This window comes from Poecilia reticulata, chromosome 19 (genome assembly GCF_904066995.2).
Source record: "Poecilia reticulata chromosome 19, P_reticulata-male-v2, whole genome shotgun sequence".
NCBI classification, from domain to species: domain Eukaryota; kingdom Metazoa; phylum Chordata; class Actinopteri; order Cyprinodontiformes; family Poeciliidae; genus Poecilia; species Poecilia reticulata.
In genome coordinates this window covers 2,123,081-2,147,275 of record NC_088848.1, presented here as the reverse complement: position 1 = coordinate 2,147,275, position 24,195 = coordinate 2,123,081, and the positions used below count along the sequence as shown (strand labels likewise).

General features: G+C 36.9%; 1 protein-coding gene across 4 annotated transcripts; it reads left to right on the top strand.

The window, feature by feature from the left end:
• Positions 1 to 1,620: 1,620 nt before the first annotated feature.
• On the top strand, positions 1,621 to 23,752 carry LOC103481099 (actin-binding LIM protein 1-like). Of its 4 annotated transcripts, none has more exons than XM_017310920.2 (17): positions 1,627 to 1,934; positions 7,447 to 7,590; positions 11,431 to 11,614; positions 11,699 to 11,805; positions 12,252 to 12,378; positions 12,501 to 12,594; positions 13,044 to 13,131; positions 13,986 to 14,044; positions 14,177 to 14,233; positions 15,428 to 15,505; positions 16,540 to 16,713; positions 17,797 to 17,826; positions 17,907 to 18,036; positions 20,064 to 20,128; positions 22,036 to 22,110; positions 22,284 to 22,364; positions 22,799 to 23,752. In XM_017310920.2, exons 1-17 carry the CDS (start codon positions 1,679 to 1,681, stop codon positions 22,910 to 22,912), a joined length of 1,863 nt encoding a protein of 620 aa, XP_017166409.2. In that variant the 5' UTR covers positions 1,627 to 1,678; the 3' UTR covers positions 22,913 to 23,752. The 4 variants fall into 4 exon arrangements, with proteins under 4 accessions (XP_081456771.1, XP_017166409.2, XP_081456770.1 ...); XM_081600646.1 differs by lacking the exon at positions 1,627 to 1,934 and adding an exon at positions 3,087 to 3,217; XM_081600645.1 differs by lacking the exons at positions 22,036 to 22,110; positions 22,284 to 22,364; positions 22,799 to 23,752 and adding exons at positions 20,768 to 20,813; positions 20,931 to 21,978 and having other exon boundaries at positions 1,621 to 1,934.
• The last annotated feature ends 443 nt before the right edge of the window (positions 23,753 to 24,195 follow it).

Here is a 24,195-nt window from a genome sequence, read left to right as displayed (position 1 = left end):
CAACTGGGCGCAGCGAGAGCATTACACGTTTTCGATGTGCACCGTTACTGTGTAAACACAGATCGTAATCAAAACGTTATCGTGTAAACGATCCAACAAAAACGGAACAAAAGTGCCGTTTTTGTTGGATCGTTGTCGTGTAAACGCCCCCTTAGTTACTTTTTCATTCGTTTTACTTTAGACATTATTCTTTATTTTTTTAAAAAAAGGAAAACTAAATAAACAATATAAAGAGCAGAAAGTCTCCTCACTTCCCCCTGGTAAAACATTTTATTCAGGCAGAAATAAAAAAAAACCCTCTGATTTACTGTCGCTGGTTGTCATGCTGTGTTCATCCAGACCAGCAGGGGGAGCTCTTCGCTCATTTTCATTTTAGTCAGCGTCTTCATTACGTCGTTTTCAGACGTCAAGCTGTCGCCTCCTCAAAGCGTCCAGACTCCTTAAAATACCAAACTGTCCAGATAAACATGGCCACCAAGGAGCGGCTGTTTTAGCAGCTTCTCCTCCTGCTTCCACTTAATGCAAAAAAAAATTAAACTCTTAAACACAGAGAAGCACATTCTGGTGTAAGAATGTGGAATTTATCGAGTTTTTAATGGTAAAAGCACTGCAAGAACAAAACTTTACCAAATACTTTTGGTCTCATTTGAGTTCAAATATCTTAGTATCTTGTTTAAAAGTACAAACGCCTTTAATATTGATGGGAAAAGTTCCAGATCAACTGTATTATTTCAACTGTAACATGGAAAATGTGTCTTGTTAGAAGTGAAATACTCCGCAAGTGGAACTAGAACTAGCCCAGCCGTTGCTAGGTAACGGCTGGGGTTGCTAGGTAACGGCGTCAGTGGAACTAGAACTTTCTCATCAATATTAAGAAATGATTGACTTAAAACGAGATGCTAGATCCTGATGAAAAGTTATTAGTAAGTTAGTTTTGTCTTATTTCAAATGTACTGAGATGTTTCTAATAAAAACTAGATTAAAATTCTTGGTCGGATTTTGTGTTTTTTGAAGTGTATACGATGTTCCTTTGGTAGAAAACACAAAATCTTACCAAGTATTTTTTGGTCTAATTTCTAGTACAAACATCTTATTACATTTGACATCAGACTAACTAACTTAGTAGTAAATTTTCAGCAAGATATAAAAGCTTGTCAATAATTTCTCAATATTGATGATGAAGTTGGTTTTACTGGCAGATTATTTCCTTCTAACAGGAGAAAATGTCTTTAAATGTGAGTGAAATAATGTGATAGTTCAACTATACATGTTTTTATATAGATTAAGGAGTTATTGACTTATATTTGCTGAAAAGTTACTTACAAGTTAGTTTTGTCTTATTTTAAGTGCAGTAAGATATTTGCACTATAAACTAGACTAAACGTTGTTGGTGATATGTTGTGTTTTTGCAGTGCAGTTAAATAATCACAGCATGAGGTAAAGCGTCTCAAACTGAGGAGAGAAGGTTACCTGAATGTAAAACCTCTGACTGCCGTGAAGAGAAACCCTAAATATACCTCACCTAATCTGCTTAGGGGGCTTGTGGTAGGAGTTAGCCTTTGTCCTGGTGGAAAACACACACCCACACACACACACACACACACACACACACACACAGACAATGATAAGGAGTCAGAGAGCAGCTTAGCCTTCAGACGCGGTCCGTCCGGCTGGAAGCATGAACCGCTCCAGCCTCCTGAACCTCAACAGCCTGGGGAAGCTGTGCGGCTCCGGCAACAGCAGCGACATGGTGATCCTGGACCGGGTCAAGAGGAAGAACTCGGTCAGGCGCATGTCCATCATCGAGGACGGGCAGCTGGCCGAGGTCCTCTACCTCATCCCCAAGCAGTGCATGATGGAGCAGCTGCCCTTCATCAACCCGGACGACTACATCGTCTGCGAGAAGCTGGCTGGGATTCCTGCAGAGGTCTCAGGTCAGCAGCAGCTCCTGCTACACTGCAAAACACGACAGAGCAAGTCAACTTGGTTTAATGTCTACTGCAAAGATATTGGTGCAAATGAAAGGACACAAAACTATCTTAAAACAACTTTTCAGCAAGAAACAGGAGCTTCATATGAGCCATGATTCCTCAGTATTGATGGAAAAGTTCCAGTCCCACTGGCAGATTATTTCACTTAAAAATATATTTTCCCAATTTATAAGTGGAATAATCAGCCAGTGGAACTAGAACTTTTCCATCAGTATTAAGGAGCTCTTGACTTCAAGAAAACTCATTTCATTTGCTGAAAAGTTACTTGTAAGTTTTGTCTTATATCAAGTGGACTAAGATATTTGAACAAGACCAAAATATTTGGTAAGATTTTGTGATTATATTACAAATCAGACAAAACTAACTCACAGGTAACCTTCCAGGAAGATAGGGGAGCTTTTTTTAAGTCAATAATTTCTCAATACTATTTAAAAAAGTTCTTGTTCCACTCAGATTATTTCACTTAATGAAATAAAAAAATGGGGAAAATGTCTTTTTGTTAGTGAAATAGTTTTCCAGAGGAACTAGAATAAACAAACATCCAGCCAGGTTTTGACTGTAAGTTAAAAGTGTTTTGGTTTTTGCAAATCGAGCCGTTTCAAAAACCTTCCGAATGTAACGTCACAGATCAGCAGGCGCTGCGCCGTTACCTAGCAACCCCAGCAGAATTCCGCCCGTTACCTAGCAACCCCAGCAGAATTCCCCCCGTTACCTAGCAACCCCAGCAGAATTCTGCGCCGTTACCTAGCAACCCCAGCAGAATTCCCCCCGTTACCTAGCAACCCCAGCAGAATTCCGCCCGTTACCTAGCAACCCCAGCAGAATTCCGCCCGCTACCTAGCAACCCCAGCAGAATTCCGCCCGCTACCTAGCAACCCAATCTGATCTCCAGCACATTTTGTAAGCTGCTTTTACTGCTGAACTAAATAAACTTTTCATGAATTTCCTCATTTATTGAAGTTGAAGCGTCATAATCAGTCAGACCTTCATGAAATGAAGGAAGGTCATTTCTCCCAGCCAATGAGCCGCCAGACTTCCTCCCTTTTCATCACAGATGAGGTCATGGATCAGACAGACAACAGAATTTAACACACACACACACACACACACACACACACACACACACACACACACACACAGACCGCCCCCTCTCCTCTGGCAGCAGCAGGTCGTTGGTTTAGTTTCCTCCTCGCTTTGGGAACAATCAGCAGTCATGAAACAGAAAGGTAAACTCTCCCAACTTCTCTCTGCAAATGCAAACTTTATGATTTATCTTTGAGTTAATTAGGTTTATTTACACTTTATTTATATCTAGTTTTTTAAAACTGCAGCAGGGTTGATGTTAGGACACGGATCAGCAAAATTTACAAGCTAAGCAAAATAAGATTAGAGGCTCAAAAGCTACATTAGCAAAACAAAATGGTTTGTTTTTTTATGACACCAGGAAATTTATTTAGATTTTGAAATCAAAGAAAAGAGATCATATATTTGTTTTTACATTTTTTTTAAAGAAAAATGCATAAAAACACCAAGAGAAAAGCTTTAATTTTTATTCACTTTACATCAAAATGTTTCTTATTTCTTTAGTATTTTGGGTCAAAGTTGAGAAATCTAACAAATATGCAGAATTTTACATTCTCTGTTCATTTTCTTTTAATTAAAAAAAAAATCAGGTTGTCTTGATTTGTAGACTTCTTGTTTTTTGTCAGTAAGTTGAATGAAAATGTTTTGTTTGTTGGAACAAAAATGATACGATTCAAACTAGTTTTAAAACTTCCTTGAGATTCTTCAACCTCAGCTGTGGAAATGCTAGAAAACTAACTTCCAGTGACGAGAACGGAGCCAAGTGGGTAAAAGTGCAAGGACAGCAGAAGTTATTGTGATGTTAGAGCCGTCTCTGACTGCAGCGTTGTACTTTCTATGTTTATGGAACATGAGGACACATGTTCCATGTTTGTATTTTAAAATAAACTCACAATAGTTTGTGTTTGAAAAGAAGAAGGTTGTTTTTGTCAATAAAACATAAGCTGAGAGTTTTTCCCTCCTGATAGTCCGGTAGACTCATTTGTTCCATTTCCTGCTGCGGTTCTCTTTCACACTGCGCTGTCAAATGATCCAAACTAATTGAAAAAGTTGTTCCCCTCCTCGCCTGTGGGGGCGCTGCGGCAAGAACCACATAAGGAAACTTCTTTCTTCACAAAGTGTAAACAAAAATGGAGCCGTCAGATTTTAGAGGTTGCAGGATTTCTATTAGTCATTTCTCCCTGCTAGCGCTAGGTTATCATGTTTCCCTGGTTGTATTTACCCAGAATGCCCTGCGCTGTAGTCCATTTCCTGCTTTTGGAGCGGTTTGCAGTTTGCTTGGCATTCACATACGCATTCAAACTGCACCAGTCACTTCAACCTAACAGAGACTGAGATTTGTAGACAGACCAGTTTGTTTCTTGGTCCGATTAGCATTCACATCTCTACAACTGAACGGGACAAATGCACAGATGGTTCACTCACCTCGGCATGCTGGATGCTTAAAACTTACAGTGAAATTGACAGCTTGAACTATTAATTTTTGAGTTTTTTTCTAGTAAAAATGCACTTTTTTAAAAATCTGTTTCAAATCTTGGCTGTCATTTGTAGTTTAACACATTTTACGTAACATTTCTGCTGCTATTTGCACATATCTGTTATCTATACAGGTTTTGTTTTTCATATTATCTTTTAATACACACCCACATTATATATATTGTTAAAAAATATCCTATTCAGTTGTACATTCCTTAGATCAAAGTATTTCTAATAAATGCACATTGTCTTATGTTAGATTTTTATCCTCATTATGCAATATATTATCCTTACTTCTGTTTATTTTTTAGATACTTTTTTATCTGTGTGAATTTACACCTTGATGTTGCCCTTTACGTGGCATTACGGAGTATCGTAAAATCCCATTAAAATCCATTGGAGGCCTAAAACCGTAAAAAACTGGAGGAAGTGTGAATAGTTGAGCTCGAATATTAATAGAACAAAGTGAAAAGAAGAAATCCGCCCTCACTCCAGCTTTATCTTCGGCTTTTTATAGCAGTAGATAACGGGCTGGGCGGTTAGCCGCCCCCTCTCCGGTTTCTCTCCATTTGCCATCTTTCTAAATTGAACATTTGTTAATACCCGACACCAGATCAGCTTCTTCACGGACCGGAGCGACGAAGAGAGAAATGTTTGAATGATATAAAGTCTATAACACACAATCTAAAGTCAAAACTATCATAATAAGTTCACAGTTTTACAGTAAAAGTGAGAAACTGCTGTTTAACCACAGGATCTGTCCTCTAGCAAAGCATTAGAGCAGTTTAGGCGGCATTCTTGTTGCCATGCCAACAAGCTGGTCATTGTTGCTAGGCAGACCAGGAGCCGCAAACCAAATTCAGCTGGTAAACTGAGTCCAGTCAGTCTGGAAACATCAGGGCTATTGTTACAAGGACATTTCAGAGGTTCAGAGTTTGAAAACCCAGAAATGTTAGATTAATCAGAAATCTTCTAGAAAACAACTAAGAAATTTATGAGCTTCAAAAGTCAAAAATTTGCTTGAAAATACTAAAATTTTGAGGTCAGTTTCAGAATTTTTCAAGAAAAATCTTGTAAATGGTTTCATAGGTCAGAAAGTTTCAATTTTTGAAACTCGGAAATTTCCAAGTTTTGTCTTGTAAATCTTTTGTTTTTTCTGCAAATCTTTGACATCTGAAACTCAGAAACTTCCTTATTTTTTTCTAGAAAAATTCTGAGACTTCTCTCAAAATTTCTGAGTTTTTTTCAACTTCTGCAGCTCACAAATCTTCTTGTTTTTTCTTGAAAATTTGTGAGAATAAAAAAAGATTTAAAATTTCGTTCTTGTCCAGCAAATTATCCATTTTTGGACCTAAGAAATGTCCTTGTTTTTTCTGGAACATTTCTAAGATTATTCTCAAAATTACTGAGTTCTTTGGTAGAAATGGCTCTAATATGGTGACATGAATATAAATGATGGATTACCAATGAAAGCTTCCTGCTCTTTCTGTTTAACTTAGAAAGTTTAACCTAAAGAAACGCTTCAGTTACTTTTATTTAACAGTCAATTCAGTTTATATGTGTACAGCACCAAACTGTTCAAGTTTAATTGTCCCTAAAATGTTGGCTATTTTAGGGACCAAGAAGTAAAACAAATATATATATTTCCTTTTTTAATTTCTTCCTATTTTTCACCAGAGACTCCACTCTATGTGGATGATATGTGGATTTAGCTGCTCTAAATCTGGATTGGATGAGTCGTAAAATAAGGTTTAAAACCTCTTTCTGTCGGTTAGTTTAGTTTATAAATACATTTCCATTTTGATTTTCTCCCAATCACAGAAAGAAGAGAACAGGCTCAGAGTTTGGATGGTAATGAAACATTTTCTGCAGACCTTTTGCTCTTGTATCCTGGCTGAACGCGACGCCGCAACCGCGGCCTGAAGAAGGGCGACGCGCGGCGTCCTTCAGTTGATGGGATTTATCAGAGTAAAAACAAAACCTTGAGGTCATTAAAGTCCCTCTGATCCCAGAGTTAGAGATCTGATGAAGCTCAGAGGAAAAACACAGCAACCTTTATTATTATTCTCAAATAAAAGAGGATTAGACCAGTTTAAATACCAAAAACCCATTTAGGATGAACTCTTAGGTTTAAAGGCAGATGCCTGGTACTTTTCTGTCCAATTAAATGTTTGTTTTTTAAACTACTAGATAAATTGAATTAATTAGTGTTAAGTAAATAATAAACATAAAGAAATGTCTGATTTAACTAAATCGAAAAACCATCAAATGGATCCGATCAATAAAACTTACCAGCATGGAGACGTCTTCATGTCTTCAGAGAAAATGTTTCCTTCACCAGAAAGATGTTCCCACAATAAAATGAACTCAAATACAATTTAATTTGCACTTTAAATTGAGAAGTTTTTCATTTTGTTTTATTCTGACACATTTCTGATGATCTCTGATCAAATCTGATCGAATGTTTGGGTAAATGTAACCAACAGAATAAAAAATCCTGCAAGAAGAGTTACATGCAGTTACCACTGCAAAAATAATGATTCAACTTTTTAGTTTTTATTTGCTTTGAATATTCACAAATGATATGAAAATGTGCAGATTTGCCACTATGATACTTCAGATCATCAAAAACATTTTGAACAAGAAAGATAACCTGAATAAGTTTATGAAAAAGATAGTTTTCAATCAACAATAACATTTATTATTGACATAAACTACAAATCAACCTGGTTTTATAGAAAAATAAATAAACTACAACAGCAGTCAGACACGGCGGTGGTGGTGTGATGATCTGGGTCAGTGTTTCTCATTTGAAGGGTAGAGGAGACAGAAAAATGTGACAGTTTTTACATGAATCAGCCTCGTCACTGATGCGTCTGTTTCGTCCGCCCCGCAGTGCTGCACGCCCTGGACGGCTGCCAGCCGGGTCTTCCGGCAGGAAGGCAGCAAATCCAGTGCTTCAGATGTGGAGCGCTGTGCAAAGGAGAGGCGCTGCGAGTGCAGAGCAGCTACTTCCACCTGAAGTGTTTCACATGCAAGGGTGAGTCAGAAAACGTCTGCAAAATCTCAAACATTTCCTCACCTTCGCACCAAATACCTGCGTCTATTTCAGCCCTGAGCTGCTGCTGTGTCAGGTAACGCTCACACGCTCCAGCTCAGCTCAACAATGTGTTACTCCCACATGAAGTTTCAAAATATTGTCAGCAAATCAAGTCAGAGTGAAGTATAAACAGTTCATAAATTCACATTTTGAATGTTTTTGTACTTAAGTGCTTAAAATAAACATTTAGTCGTTTTTTTTGGCAATAACATCATGTTTAATGGTGTCTGGAAAACAAGCCGTTTCAAAAACCTTCCAAATGTAACGACACAAATCAGCTGGCACTGCCGTTACCTAGCAACCCCAGCAGAATTCCGCCCGTTACCTAGCAACCCCAGCAGAATTCTGCCCATTACCTAGCAACCCCAGCAGAATTCCGCCTGTTACCTAGCAACCCCAGCAGAATTCTGCCCATTACCTAGCAACCCCAGCAGAATTCTGCCCATTACCTAGCAACCCCAGCAGAATTCCGTCCGTTACCTAGCAACCCCAGCAGAATTCTGCCCGTTACCTAGCAACCCCAGGACAGCTTCAACATATTTGGTCAGCTGGTTTTAATAAACCTTTTATTAATATACAGTATGCGTTGTACAATGGCTGCTGGAAAAGACAAGTGTTAAGTTGCTGACTTACCATCCAGAAACCACTTGCTGCGTTCTTATTGGTTGTGCAGGAGGCCTCACTTCTGCTTTTCAAAGATGTACAGTTGTATTATTGCGCATCTATTTGCAGCCATTTTCATGTGTGAGTGTAAACATCGAGGCCAGCAGCAGCTCTGCTACTAAAACACAACAGGATATTGATGGAAAAGTTGTAGTTCCACTGGCAGATTATTTAAATTACATATTGGGAAAGTTATAAATTAACTTATAACCTGTTTTACGTTTTACTAGTGAAATAATCTGCCAGTGAAAATAGAACATATTAAGGAATTATTGACTCAAAATAAACTTCTATATTTGCTGAAAAGTTCCCTATAAATTAGTTTTATGAAGAAATGTACTGAGCTGTTTGCACTATAAGGAGCTTAAAATATACGGAACTGATCAGATTGAAATCTCAGAGTGACAAAATGTGGTGAGCATGTTTTGTGTAGATCATAGATTTATCCTGACCTGTTCATGGAAGCACAGGTGCCAAAGACCTAATGTAACCCAGCCTTTATTGTGTTTTTTAACAAACTAATGGATCTTTAAGCCTCGTGAATCTGAATTTATTCCAGTCCTCTGGAATGGGTTGCTGTGGGATCCTCCTGGGTTTCCAGTCAGCAGTTACCCGGCTTCATAGCGGACATATTTCCCGCAGCGAGCTTTTGTCCGGACTAATCAGTCCTGACAAGCTGCTCATGTTGTTGCCGACTCTCTGCTGTTTACGGCCTGGAGGAAACAAAAAAACACTTTCAGCAGGAGAAAAACTCTAAATCTGTAGAAATGTGGATTTAAATGTTTAGAATCAGATTATCAGGAGTTTCAGTTCCTGTTTGTTTTTGTAAATCAATATGATGGTAATGTTTACAAAGTATTGTTGGTGTAGTTTATAATGCAAATATCTTAATACAGTTGAAATAAGATAAAATTAACTTTTTACCAAGATATATGAGCCTGTTTTAAGTAAATCAAGCATTAATGTTGATGACATAGTTTTAGTTTCACTTCCATATTTTTCACTTACAACATTGGAAAAATGTCTTATAAGTGAAATAATCTGCCAGTGGAACTAGAACTTGGTTGCTAGGTAACGGACTGGGTTTAGCTGGGGTTGCTAGGTAACAGGCTGGGCTTGGCTGGGGTTGCTAGGTAACAGGCTGGGCTTGGCTGGGGTTGCTAGGTAACAGGCTGGGCTTGGCTGGGGTTGCTAGGTAACAGGCTGGGCTTGGCTGGGGTTGCTAGGTAACAGGCTGGGCTTGGCTGGGGTTGCTAGGTAACGGCGCCAGCGGAACTAGAACTTTTTCATCAGTACTGAGGAATTACTTACTTAAAACAAGCTCCTATGTTTTGACTAAACGTTCTTGTAAGTTAGTTTTGTCTCACGTCAAATGTACTAAGATATTTTCACTGGAAACTGGATCAAAATCACTTGATAAGATTTTGTGTTTTTTGCAGTGAATCTGCATAATATATCCAAGGATCAGCAGCAACACCAGATAGTTCTAGAATAAATATTTTAATACATTTGAAATAAGACAAACTGACTTACAAGTCAAAGAGCTTGCTTTAAATAAATATGTCCTGGATATTGTTCCAAAAATCCTTGTTTCACTGGTAGATTGTTTCATTTATAGCAAGACATTTTTCTCATATTATCAGTGAAATAATTTGGAAGTGGAACTTTTTAATCAATTATAAGAAATTACAGACTTAAAACAAGCTCCTATGTCTTGCTAAAGGTAGCTTTGTCTTATTTCAAGTGAACTAGAATATTTACAATAAAAAATAGACCAAAATACTCTGTACGGTTTTGTGGTTTTGAAGTGTAATAAATAAACGGTCACAGTGAAGAAAGAGATTTAAATCCTGCAGTTTTTCTCTGAGTGAGTCTCAGCGGACCAGAATAGAGCGGCGTAAATCTGTTTCTGGCGTCCCGGTGCATTCTGAAGGACAGAGTATCAAATGTCTCCAAACAAGTGGAGAGGAAAGGACGTCAGTGGCAGCTGACACTTAGCTGACAGAGACAAAGATTTACATGCATGACCCGATCAGCAGCATTTCAGAAAGTCTGGTCAGACAGATGAATCTTTTTCATTAGACTGACAATAATTACAGCCCATCTTTAGACTGTTTCAGGTGTGATTACATAAGCTCTGGTTACATTCAGCTGTTGGTATGGAGTCCTGAATGTGACAACAGTCTAATAAAAGACGATACTTCAAACTGTGAAACCTTAGCTTCCATCTGAGGATTTCTCCGAGAAATTACACAGTGTTTCCCTTCCATCACTTTCAAGTACAATAACCTGGCTTTAACTATGACGTTTGTAAAGTTACACAATAAAAAATTAACAGAAATAGTTTGGTTTGTTTAGCGTGTCGTAGAACGATAACAAAAATAGTGTTAATTTTTCAATGATATTTTCACCATGTCATTCACCTTGTAGTTCCAAATTAAATATTTAGTTATGAAGCTAAATATTTAGCTTGTAAACTAAGCATTTAATTTCAAATTAAATATTTACTTTCCAAGTTAAACAGTTAACTTGGACCTAAATATTTAGCTAGTAAGATAAATATGTAGTTTGTTAGCTACAAGTTAAGTACTTACTTGGCTTGCTAAATACTTAGTTTGCAAGCTAACTAAATGTGTTATCTAAATATTTTTCCACCAAGCTAAATGCATAGCTTACTAGCTTACTAAGTATTTGAACAATATGAATCCAAATACATTAACCAGTATAGACTTGCTAACTAGCTAAATATTTAGCTGGATGCTAAATATTTAGCTAGTAAGCAAAATATTTTGCCAGCAAGATAAATATTTAGCTTGCTAGCCAGCTAAATATTATTTAACTTGCTAACTAGTTAGCTACGTATTTAGGTAGCAAAATATTTAAGTTGCTAGTTGCTAGTTAGCAATAATTTAGTTGGTCTCAACTAACCTTTAAAAAGTTGAGACCAACCAATTTTTGGTAAAAAGAGAGAGAAAATAAATCGTGCAAATGGAAATGATTGTTATTTATTATTATTATTATTGTTTTAATTTATTTTTTTTTGCTAACAATAAATACTAAACGATACGATGTCCAGCAGCTGATGCAGATTTTTTTAAATGCCTGCCTTTCCCCCAGTGTGCGGCTGTGATCTGGCTCTGAGCGGCTTCTTCATGAGGAACGGCGACTGCCTCTGCCCGGTGGACTTCCAGCGCCTCCACGGCACGCCGTGCACCAACTGCGGCGAATTCGTGGAGGGGGAGGTGGTCACCGTGCTGGGGAAGTCCTACCACCCGGCCTGCTTCGTGTGCACCATGTGCAAGTAATTAAACACAATAATCTGCCAGCTTTAGGTTGAGGGAGGGACGGTTTGGTCTCATCTCTGTTTGTTTTCTCTGCGTCTCAGGAAGCCCTTCCCTGCAGGCGACTTCGTCACCTTCAGGGGAAAAGAGTGTCTCTGTCAGCGCTGCACTGAACCCGCGTCACAGTCTAATCACAGCCGACATCCCAACAGTGAGCAGTTACACCTTCACTCTCATATAAAATATAATCAACTCTGATCCTCTAAACCTCTTGGGGTGTCCAAATATTAAAGGATTTCAGGCTGACAATAAGATCACATCACTGTCTAATAACAGTCAAATTTAACTGAATTAATTTTTAAAGATTCTGTAATTTGTGTTTTATTATATTAATATTGAAGTGTATCAATAAGCTACTTTCCGTTAAGTAAATTTATACAGAAGCAAAACAATTAGAGCCACTAGAACAGAATTATATAATTGTATCAGAACACTTTCATATAGAAATACAACACTGTGGAACTCATGTATGGAGGACCAAAACACTGACATAATAAAAAAAAAAATATATATATATATATATATATATATATATATATATATATATATATATATATATATATGTATTGCAAACTTGTTTGTGTTTTTGTCCGTCAGATTGTTCTGGTTGTGGCAGAGACATTAAGAACGGCCAGGCTCTGCTGGCGCTGGGAGCTCAGTGGCACCTCGGCTGCTTCAAATGTAAAACCTGCAGGAGGATCCTGAGTGGGGAGTACATCAATAAGTAAGTACACCCCCTTCCCTTCAGGCTTTCCTATAGGTTTGCCTTATTTAGCTAGCTTTAATAAACCAAAGATATTTTCTAAAATCTGAACCAACCAGAAAGTGTGTGCTCTCATGTGTCAGGGATGGCTTCCCGTACTGCGAGAGGGACTACCAGGCTCTATTTGGGGTCAAATGTGAAGCGTGTCAGAGGTTCATAACAGGAAAACTCCTTGAGGTGAGAAAGGTCATGTTTGCTTTAGCAACATTTCTCTTTTGTCCGTTTTTTAACCCTGTTTATGTTTCAGCTGCTTCTGAAAACAGATCCGATGCTTTAAAACCTCCCAGTTGTTTATGTTCTGAGAATAAATTTATGTTTATTGCTGAAATCTCCCGAATGTTAGGTCACATTAGACTGGCAATGCGCCGTTACCTAGCAACCCCAGCCAAGCCCAGCCCGTTGCCTAGCAACCTAGGAATTCTGAAAGGAACTCAAAATAAGCTAAAATCTCATTATTTAAGAATGATTTTGAGCAAAAAATGTAATGAATATGTTTTGTATAGACAATAGGTCCTAACCTGTTCAAAGAAGCATAATAGGTCAGAGATTTTTAACATTGATGCTAATAAATGGATCATTGAACAATACGATTGATACAGTCTGATCCGCCGGTTTCCTGTTTGTAGGCTGGCGAACGACATTATCACCCCGGCTGTGCAAAATGCAGCCGATGTGGCAAAATGTTCACAGAAGGAGAAGAAATGTACGTTCAGGGTGAGTACGGCTGATTCAGTCTGATGAGTGGGAAAAAAATAAAATCTAACACAACTGATCTGATTTCAATCAATTTCCCCCCTTAATTTATTTTCTGAAGAATAAATTATGAATGACAGAAAATATTTTTAAACAGTGGTTTTGTACAGTATTATTTCTAAATTGTCTCATTACCAGGATATAGTCAGACAGTTTGAAAAGTTAAAAATTAGCTTGAAAATAAATTTTTAGGTTGATCTCAGAAAATTTCTAGAAATTTCTGAGTTTAAAAAGTAAAAATATTTACTAAAAAAACAGAAATTTTGAGATATAAAAAAACAAGATTTCTAAAAAAAAAAACATAGAAATTTCTGACTTAAAACTCAGAAAATTCCTTGTTTTGAGAAACATTATGCCAGAAATAACAGTTTTTTCTGTCTAAAATGTCTCTAACACACCATCGTTTCGTCAAGATGCTCAACATTCCTGATTTTAAGTTTTTATTTTTATGATTTTATTTTCTCGTAAAATTACGACTTCGTTCTCCTAATATTACGACTTATTCTGATAACATTAAAACTTAATTCTCGTATTATTTCCATGTGCAGCTGTATTCTTGTAATATTCTGACTTTATTCAAAAACAGAAATCATAGCCTAACCCCAAAATGTTGTGGTAAAGTTGAAATAAATAGACTGTCAAACAAGATGGCCGCCATGAACTATGGAAAACCAAGGAGTTAAAAAATCAAAATTTTCCAAAATTTAAATCTTCATAAATTTCACTGAATCAATAAAACTGATTTATTGCCCAGCCCTCACTCTTGGGTTTTGGAACGTTTCTGGTTTTTAAGCTAACTGTCGACATTTTCACAGGTCCAACAATCTGGCATCCAAACTGCAGAGACGGCAGCAGAGCGGAGGACAGCTGCAGGGTGAGCAGAAATGTAGAGATCCAGAACCAGAATCTCGCTTTAGTTCCACCAGCTGCGTCGTTTCTCTCAAGCTTCACGCTCTTTGACGTAGCGTTAGCTTCACAACATCACATGTTCACATTTCCTTTCCAGGTCAGCAGACCAAAGACTCCATGTCTTGATTTCTTTTTCCCTCCTCGTGAACTGAAGGTCATTGTTGTTTGTAGTTTGTTTTTCTGCACTGCTGGAGGTCAAAACCAAACCAAGCATGAAAAACATCCAGCAACTCCAAACATTCTGTCATGCAACAGCCAGTAATTCATCCCTAATGAGTTTCATTAGGAATGAATGAAAACGGCTCTGAAAAACATTTTTTCCCTCGTGAAAATATAAAAGTTTAGAAACTTCTGAGACTAATCTAAAAATTTCTATGTTTTTTGTAGCAAATGCAGAAATATATCCTTCCTTTTTTCTAATATGCCGTCGTACCAATCTGTTGGTTTGACAGATTAAAGACCATAAATATTTTTACTCATTCAGCAGCACAGAAAGGTCTTTGAATTGAAAATATTGCTCATTTTGTCACTATTTGGTTTCCAAATAAAATGTCATTAATTAATTCCAGACTAATTAACTGGATGAACTGATGGCCACATCAAATCCAAATAAAGTTTATAATTGCAGCATGACAAAATGTTGGATAAAACTTTGAAACTTAACTGAAGTAAGGCAGATTTTTACTTAAAATTGAATAAAAATACTAATTTTTGGCATGATGAGAATTTTTCACTCCTTTACTGATTTTGATGCATGATTTGCTGGTTTTTTTTCTTCTGAATTTTGTGTTTTGTGCAGATTTTCCTAAATTCACAGCAGCATCCCAGTTTGCTCTCACTTCCACAGCAACAATAAGTTTGTAATAAAAGTAGAGCTCAAACAATTAGAATATCATGAAATGTTTTAACATTTTCATAAAGTGTAACTCATGTCAGACGTCAGACGTGTGCGCTTTGTTTACCCAGCTGTTTTTGGCATTAAATTAAAGAGTTTTGTTGTCAATGTAACGTCACGAATCAGTGGGCACTGCGGCGTTGCCTAGCAACCCCAGCAGAGTTCTGCCTGTTACCTAGCAACCCCAGCACAGCTCCATGGCATTTGGTCAGCTGGTTTTCCCGCTGTATTGCGCTGTACAATGGCTGCTGGAAAAGATAAAGTGTTTAGTTGTTGGCTTACAATCCAGCAACCACTCACTGCATTCTTGTCGGTTGTGCAGCAGGCTCCACTTCTGCTTTTCGAGGCTGTAAGGTTGTACTGACATTCCTCCCCTCAATGCACCGAGTCGTTGAATCGTTGCTGCCTGCCTCCCTGACCTGAGGAGCATTCAGACTGTTGGTTGCTCTCCAGCCCAACAGGTCGTCATCTGAAAGCTCCTGCTCCCGACCCGGATCCTGCACTCCCAGCAGCCCCGGCAGAACCATCTGTGTAAGTTCTGACGCTGCCCCGTTTCCAGAATCTTCTCTTACACTGCAAAAAAACACAAAATCCTACCAAGTACTATGGGTCTAGTTTCTAGTGTGAATATCTTGCTGCACTTGAAATAAGACAAAACCAACTTTATAAGTAACTTTTTAGTACGATAGGAGCTTGTTTTCAGGAAATAACTCCTTAATGTTTTTTTAAAATAAAGCACTAGCATCAATAAGACATTTTTCTCATGTTGTAAGTGAAAATAATCTGCCAGTGGAACTAGAAATGGGTTGCTAGGCAACGGCCTGTGCTTAGCTGGTGTTGCTAGGTAACGGCACCAGTGGAACTAAAACTTTTTCACCAATACTAAGGAGTTATTGACTCTAAACAAAAACAAGCCCCTATATCTTCTTGAAAAGTTACTTATACGTCAGTTTTACCTTATTTTAAGTGAAATAAGACATTAGCGGTAGAAACTAGACCTGAATCTATGGTAATATTTATTTTTTTGCAGTGTTCTCCATGTTTTGCACCTTGTTTCAGTTAAACGCTTTCATTCATACAGGGCAGCCACCTGGACGAGGCGATTATGAAAGATGCTTCGTTTTAGGGCGCTTTGTGGAGTCAGTTCCTTCATACTTAGATTTTCTAAAGATCTCTGAACCTTGACTGATCGGAAGTAGCTTTCGTTGATTTGAGAAAATGTGATTTTAGTTTACATTGAATCAGCCTCATGTGAGGCCGAGCTGCTTGGTGAAATGGTGCTTTGGTTGTGTTTTCCTGCGTTTCGCCTTTCACTGTGGCTTTTTAAAAGAAGAAAACTTTAATTCCCATCAAAGCACCGAGCGAACCAAAAGCCTTGATCTGAGCAGAAACGGGTGGAAGAGCTGTTAGACTCAGCCTGTGAAGTGCCAACGGCAGGGGAGTCATGGTGCTGCGGGATTAAAGCTTGATTCCTCCCTGCTGAGACGTAAACCTGCCAGTTTCCCCTCAGCCTAACCTCCGCTGTCTCTGTGTGTGTCTGTGAACGTCTCCGCTCCTTCTTCCAGGCAAAAGTAGATAATGAGATTATTGATTACCGAGACTTAGCAGCAATTCCCAGAGTCAAGGCTATATATGATATAGAGCATCCAGACATGATTTCCTATAAACCTGTGAGCTCCTGCGCTGCGGACGTCCTGGACGACGGAGGAGACGCTGCGGCCGGACGAAGCCTGACCGAGGTAACGCCTTCAGACACAGATCTGGATTTTAACTGTTCCACACATCACAGCTTAAAACTGGGATTTTATGTGACGAATCTTCACAAAGCAGAGCATAAATCTAAAGGGAAAACTCAGATATTCAGGGGTGGTTTTTTTTTACAATAATAAATTGAACTGCAGGTATTTTTTCTAGTTTTTATTGTAAATATCTGAGTAGAAATAAGACAAAACTAACTTACAAGTAACTTTTCAGCAACATATAAGAGCTTATTTAGAGTCAATAATTCATTGATATTGATGAAAAAGTTCTAGTTCTACCAACACCGTTACATAGCAACCACGGCCAAGCCCAGCCTGTTACCTAGCAACCGCGGCCAAGCCCAGTCTGTTACCTAGCAACCACGGCCAAGCCCAGCCTGTTACCTAGCAACCGCGGCCAAGCCCAGCCTGTTACCTAGCAACCGCGGCCAAGCCCAGCCCGTTACCTAGCAACCCGGTTCTATTTCCACTGGCAGATTATTTCACTAACAACATTATAAGTAATAATCTGCCAGTGGAACAAGAACTTTTACATAATATTAATAAATTACGGACTTAATAGTTTGAAAAGTAAAAAATTTGTGACTTTTGAAACTGAAAAGTTTTTTTCTAGAAAATTTCTCAAGATTAATCTCACAACTTCTGAACTTCTGAGTTTTTTTGGTGGAAATTTGCTCCTTTTATTCCCGTCTGCAGAGGCCTTAGCCTGTCATATTGGTGATGAAACAAAAACAATAAAAAAATCACATATTGTAATCATAGCCTCCTCAATGAAGTGCTATGTGTTAGCATAGCACTTTAGCGTCAGCAGAACTAGCGTTTGTTTATGTGTTAGCGTTACCGCTGCTAACTTTTTGGCTAGCAGTGCCAGCCGCTCCTCATCGGCATAACTCCTACTGGATCTTTAACATTTGCAATGAAGACGTATCCTAAACTTTTAGCTTTAGATTTAATGCTAAGCTATCTGAGAACAATCTGAGTGACAGTTTTCTGGTTCCTTCTTGTACAGGAAGTTAAGTTTCTGTAACTGCATTGATTTTTTTCCTCTTTTTTCTGCTTCAGTCACCAGGAAACGTGTCTGAAACCACAGAGGTAAAAACCACCTTCTCTCCTCATGCAGGTTAAAACCCAACCAGTCGCTCATCTCCATCTTTTCCATCCATATGTTAAAGGAGAACTTTGAAGCGAGACCATGTGTGCCAAAATCTTCAAGTGACGGTCCGTTTGGAGGTCAAACCATGTGGTGTCGACACGGCTACAGTCCGGCTCTGTCCAGGTCGCCGCAGCATTTCCACCGGCCAGGTGAAAAACAAACACAGAAATGATTACAGAGAATTACAACGTTCATTCTTTACTCTCCTTCTCTATGTTTCCTGTATCATTTCACCTCCTTCACGTTGCAGGGTTCGCCCTGCTTCTCCTCTAATCACACCTTTCTTTCTAAAACTCATCTGCTCATTTTCTTTTCCTTCCTTTCAGAATAAAAATATTTTGGGGGGATTTTATGACAGATAAACACAAAGTAGAGCACGATGTGAAGCGTAAGGAAATAATACATCTCTGCTTTTCACATGGAGTTACGGTTGAAAGAAAACCAAGACAGAGGTGTCCAAAATGTGGCTCGGGGGCCACACTGTGACCCTCTGAGTGATTTCTTATGGCCCCCAACTGTAGTTTAAGAATGTATGACGACATATTGGGGCTGCTGTGGAGAGAGAAAAACGGAGGAGTAAATTTCCACCAAAAAACAAAATAGATTAAATAAAAGGAAGGAAATTTCTGCATTTCAAAAGTTGAAAATTTTATAGAAACAAATTCGACATTTTTTAGATTAATCTCTGAAATTTTCTGTAAAAAAAGAAGAAATTTCAGATTTTCTAGAATCAAACATTTTCAACTTTTCAAACTCAGAAATGTCTTTGTTTTTTCTACTTTTCTTCTCTTAAATTAACTTTAATTAAAATTTTTAAAATCAACTAAATAAATATCAAGCATTTTGAAAGAAATGACCCAAATCCTGCTCTTCTAACGAGAATAAATTCAACCAAGCATAAAAGAATTTAAAAAGTAAATAAGTTACATAAATGTTGGTCTGTCAAATAAAATCTCAATAATGTTTATCAAAGTTTCAACATTTCAAAATGAGGGGAACTTCTGGAGGTGTGAATATTTTTTCAATGCGCTTTATTCTCTGATATTATTATTAAAATATCCTCATCTGACTGAATATCACCGGAACAGAAAGTCCGTCTCATTAAATAAGAACATGAGTTCTAATGAGGTCAGATTAAAGGAACCTGACAAAAGCATTTTAACAACATTATAAAGTAGAAACTTTAAAAATACTTTTTATTAAATTTATGTTAATGGTGTGTTTTGATATTCTAATCTTAAATGTTGTGTTTTCATTGGTTGTAATCAGAAAATCATCATATCTAACAGAAATAAAGGCTTGAAGACATTAATCTGTGGGTAATTTAATTTATTTATATAACAAATGAACTTATCAATAATAATCTAATTTATTGAATATGACTGCAACAAAGAAGAAAAATATTATTTTTCCGGTGAAACAGAGCCACCTAGTGGTCAGAGTCCAGACATGATCAAGATTACTGAAAACAAAACTGGTTTAATTTCAGATTTTGATGAGTTTTATCTGTTTCTGAGCATTTTATTGAACATTTTATATTACAATAAATATCCCCAGGTTTATCTAAGCATATTTAGCTAGCTAGTTAGGTAGCTGCTAACTAGCTGGTTAACTAACTAAATATTTAGTTTGAAGTTTAATATTTAGCTAGTAAGGTAAATATTTATTGTGAGATTAATTACATATTTAGTTTGAAGCTAAACATTTGGCTCCAAAGTAAATAGATAAATAGAAACTTTATTTATTAATCCGTGGAAGATGGGAGTTGTAGTTCCCGTCTCCCACACAACAGCCATACATCAGATACTTAAATTAATGTAAAGTTAAATATTTAGTTTACTAACTAAATATTAGCAAGCTATTTAGTTTGAATATGTGACATTTTTAAATGAATGAATAACGTGGTGAAACTCCAGTTTCTTTCTTTAAACATTCTGCATAATCCAGATTATGGGTTTTTTCATGACTCAGGCTGCCAGATTTTTTATTCAGTTGTCAGTGGCAGCTGGATAGAAACTAGTTGGTATGTTTTGGTATACATGAAATAAACAGGTTTTAATGGAGAGGACAGTCCAGTTCAGCTCTGATTTCCTCAGTAATCTGATCCGTTTCGGGGAATCGAGCCGTAAGTCGTCTCATGAGGAGCTTATCTGGCTGCTGTCTCACTTTCACACAGATCCAGATTCCTGCTCAACCCAAACTGCGTCTCTGCCCGGATTCAGCCACGACTTCCTGAGCTTGGTGAGCAAAACTCGTCCCTGTTCCACCAGCAGAAAGGAAAACATGCCTTTAATTCTTCAATCTGCTGAGATCACAGTGAAACTTTAGAGTTAAATTAACCAGACTGACGGTGATTTATATATATTTATAACTACAGAATAATAATAATATGATAATTTCATGTCCTGTAAAGCATGAGCTGTCAAACTGGTTCTCATTGTCAAGATTATGAATCTTCTTAAAGGGACGGTTAACAAATATTTAATCAAATATTAAATAGCTGTCTCTACATTTGATGAGTACTTATTAAAATTTTATAATATTTAATGTCTTTTCACATCAGTATTACGGAGCAGTAGTATTACTAGGGAATTTTTTTTTTTTAGAAATTAATAGAATTAAAAAATTACAATTAATTATGAGAATAAAGTCATAAAATTGTGAGAATAAACTTACATGAAAATAAAGTGATAACATTACGAGAATAGAGCTGCACAATAATGAAATTGTAATATAACAATAAAGCCTCAGTATTTTGACTTTGTTCTTGTAATACTCTGACTTTATTGCCACAGTGTTTTCAACTTTATTCTTGTAATTTTAAAATGAGAAAACTGTTAAAATTAGAAATGTAATTTCTCATGTCTTCTGCTGTTTAAGCCTCGTTTTCCGCCCGGTTACCGCCTCACCAGCTCTGACAGATTCAGTAAGTATGCAGGTTTTATCTCTTCCACATCATTGCTCTTAATTTTACCATCTTTTTTAGATGCTAACTTTAAACCGGTGATGTTTTCTTCTTCTTCTTCTTCTCCTCTCCTTTCAGGCTTGAAGGTGCGTGAGAGCGACTCCTCCTGGTCGTCCTTTTATCACCGCCTCTCTTCACTGTGTGCAGCGGCTCTGTGGCGGAAAATCAGCTACACTGTAAAAACACAACATGATACCGAGAATTTTTGGACTAATGCAAATATTTTACTACTTGCGAAATAAGACAAAACCTAACTTAAAAGTAACTTTTCAGTAAAATATCGGAGCTTGATTTAAGTTAATATTGAAGAAAAACTTCTAGTTCCACTGACGGATTATGTCACTTATAACATTGGAAAAATGTTACGAGTGAAATAATCTGCCAGTGGAACTATAATTTGGTTGCTAGGTAACGGGCCGAGCTTGGCTGTGGTTGCTAGGTAACCGCGCCAGTGGAACTAGAATGTTTTCATAAATATGAAGGAATTATTTACTTAAAACAAGCTGAAGAGTTTGTTTTGTCTTATTTCAAGTGTAATTAAGATATTTGCACCAGAAAAGAGACAAAATTACTTGGTAAAATTTTGTGTTTTTTCATTGAATCTGAAGGAAAAAGCAGCAACACTAAAAAAAACAAAAACTAAATCGTACCAAGTGTTTTTGTGCAGTTTCTAGTATAAATATCTTAGTCCACTTGAAATGAATCAAAACTAGCTAACAAAAAACTTTTCAGCAAGAAACAGGAGCTTGTTTTCAGTAAATAATTCTTTAATATTGGTTAAAAAAAAATACTAGTTCCATTGGTCGATTATTTCACTTGTAACAAAACATTTTTCCCACATTATAAGTGAAATAATCTGACAGTGGAACTAATAATTTATCATTTATATTAAGGAATTTTTGCTCCTTTATGTTGCTGAAAAGTTACTCATAAGTTAGTTAGTTTTCAGACAGAAATACTCGGTAAGATTTTGTGCTTTTGCAGTGTAAACTTGGATTCTTATCAAGCATAATGCTCATTTTATCAATAAAACTTCAATGAACTGATGTTCTCTGATAGAGAATAGATCATAATCAATAGGGGAAGGCGTAAACATTATTGGAAACGAATCGCATCCCAGTAATCTACCCGCTCGCTCTGCTTGCGCCATGACTTCCTGCTCTCTGCATGTCTCGTCCTGTAGCTCACCACCGATGATCAGATCCCACTAACCCGAGTGGATAGAGGAGAGTCTATGCCTAATTTATTGGAACCCAAAGCAAGTATTGTTTTATATTTACTCTATTACCTGTTCATCCTGCTTGCTATTAACTCCAGTCCGGTTGTTGCTACTTCAGAAGTCATTGCTTAGATGATCCGCTTTGTCACATAAATCAATGTTTAGATATCTGGCCTTAAAAAGCATCGTCTACCTCTGTTTGTCCCGTCAAGGTCTATCCATACGAGCTGCTTAAAGTCTCAGATGGAGGCCGAGTGAAACTCCCCAAAGACGTGGACAGAACGAGACTCGAGGTAAAACAACGAGATCAGATCCAAATGCACAACAATTGGAGGCTAGAAGGAGTTGTGTTTTTGCAGTGTAGCTGCTGTTCCTTTGGTAGATTCTGCAGATTCACTGCAAAAACACAAAATCTCACCAAATATTATTCGGCTAGTTTTTATTGTACATATGTTAGTACGTTTGAAATGAGATAAAACTAGCTTCCAAGTAGCTTTTCACAGCAGGAAAATAGGAGCTTGTTTGGTAAAATGTCAAATTTTGGGACTGAGTCACACGTCCAACATCAGTGTCTGACCTCACCATTGCTCTCCTTGATTAGATCATTAAACAAAAGCATTGTGTCTTTCTATAAAAACATGAGACAGATACTCATCAGTGTGACAGGGATATATTTATACTGACGGTTTTTCTTTAGTTTCATTCTCTCCTGCTTCGTTTGTCACAGCGCCACCTATCTCCAGATTCATTCTTTGAAATCTTCGGCATGAAAATCCAGGAATTCGACAAACTTCCGCTTTGGAAGCGGAACGACATGAAGAAGGCAGCAAATCTTTTCTAAATGTTTATTTTTAGACTTTATTTCCTTTTCTTGGTGTTTGATGTTGACATTTGGCTTCACCTTAAGTTAGATTAAACAATTATCTATAAACAGTTAATAATTCAAAATTAAAGTAATTGTCATACTTTGATCTCAGAAACTGTTGACGTTCTGTTTATTACGACAGGTTTATTAAGAGTTGGCAGTTATTTATAGCTTAATAACTGATTTAGTAAGATTTAATTCAGTGTTTCTATTTCTGGAATTTCTAGTTATGACTGTTGAACTGATGCATATTTTATAATTTTCCAAATAAACATTTTTGTCCGTGAGTGTTAGCTGTTAGCATGTTAGCTTAGCATGTTTAGATTATTACTGGATCGTTTGTAGAGATCAACCTTTTAGTTTAGGATAAAAAAAAGGGTAAAAATTGATCCTTTCAGCCTTTGTGTTGTGTTTGTTGACCGGTTTTTCTGTTCTTGGCCTTTGGAAAATGTACATAAAATCTATTATTTTTAATTATTTTAAGTGTTTTTAGTTATTCAGTTTATTTAATTTTAGACTATTAAAAAAAATCACAAAATTTTATATGTTCAGCAGTGAAATTATACATGAATGACTAAGAAATACTTTGTTTTGAGTTGCATTAAAACATTAAAACTCTCCTTTCTTGGACACACAGACGTGGAAACACAGATTTGAGATTGTAGGGAGGAATTGTGTGAATAAATCATCACTGAAATGTTTTAAGTAATATTGTTTGGATATATTTTTCTTTTCGTGTTTTACCACGTATGCATCTTAATATGGCGGCTTCATCACCACTTCAAGCACCAGGAATAAAATCTTCCTTCTTATAAACTGTGTATTTATTGATTTTCAAATGTAAAGCACACATTTTCTAACTTTGTACTGGAGTTTTACTTTGAATATTTGCATCATTTTTAATGTCTTTATTCATTCACTACCTAACTTTTCATTAAAATGACATAACACACCACTTCAGCTAAAAATAAATAAATAATTTCCAGCAGATGCAGTTATTTGAAATGTACCAACAGATGGCGCCTGCAGCCTAAAATAAAAAGCACACAGTTACTGTATTTCCTAAAGGTTTGCTTTCAAACACAAAAGTCCTCTTTATGTATGTAAAATAATAAAAACAAACAAATGCAAATTAAATTATACTGAATACATGTAAACCCTTTGAATATTTAAAACGTTTTCAGTTCCTTACATTTGATAAACAAATGAAACAATCTGATTTAATAAAAAAATCCTTGGCAGATTCCAGAGGTTTAGAT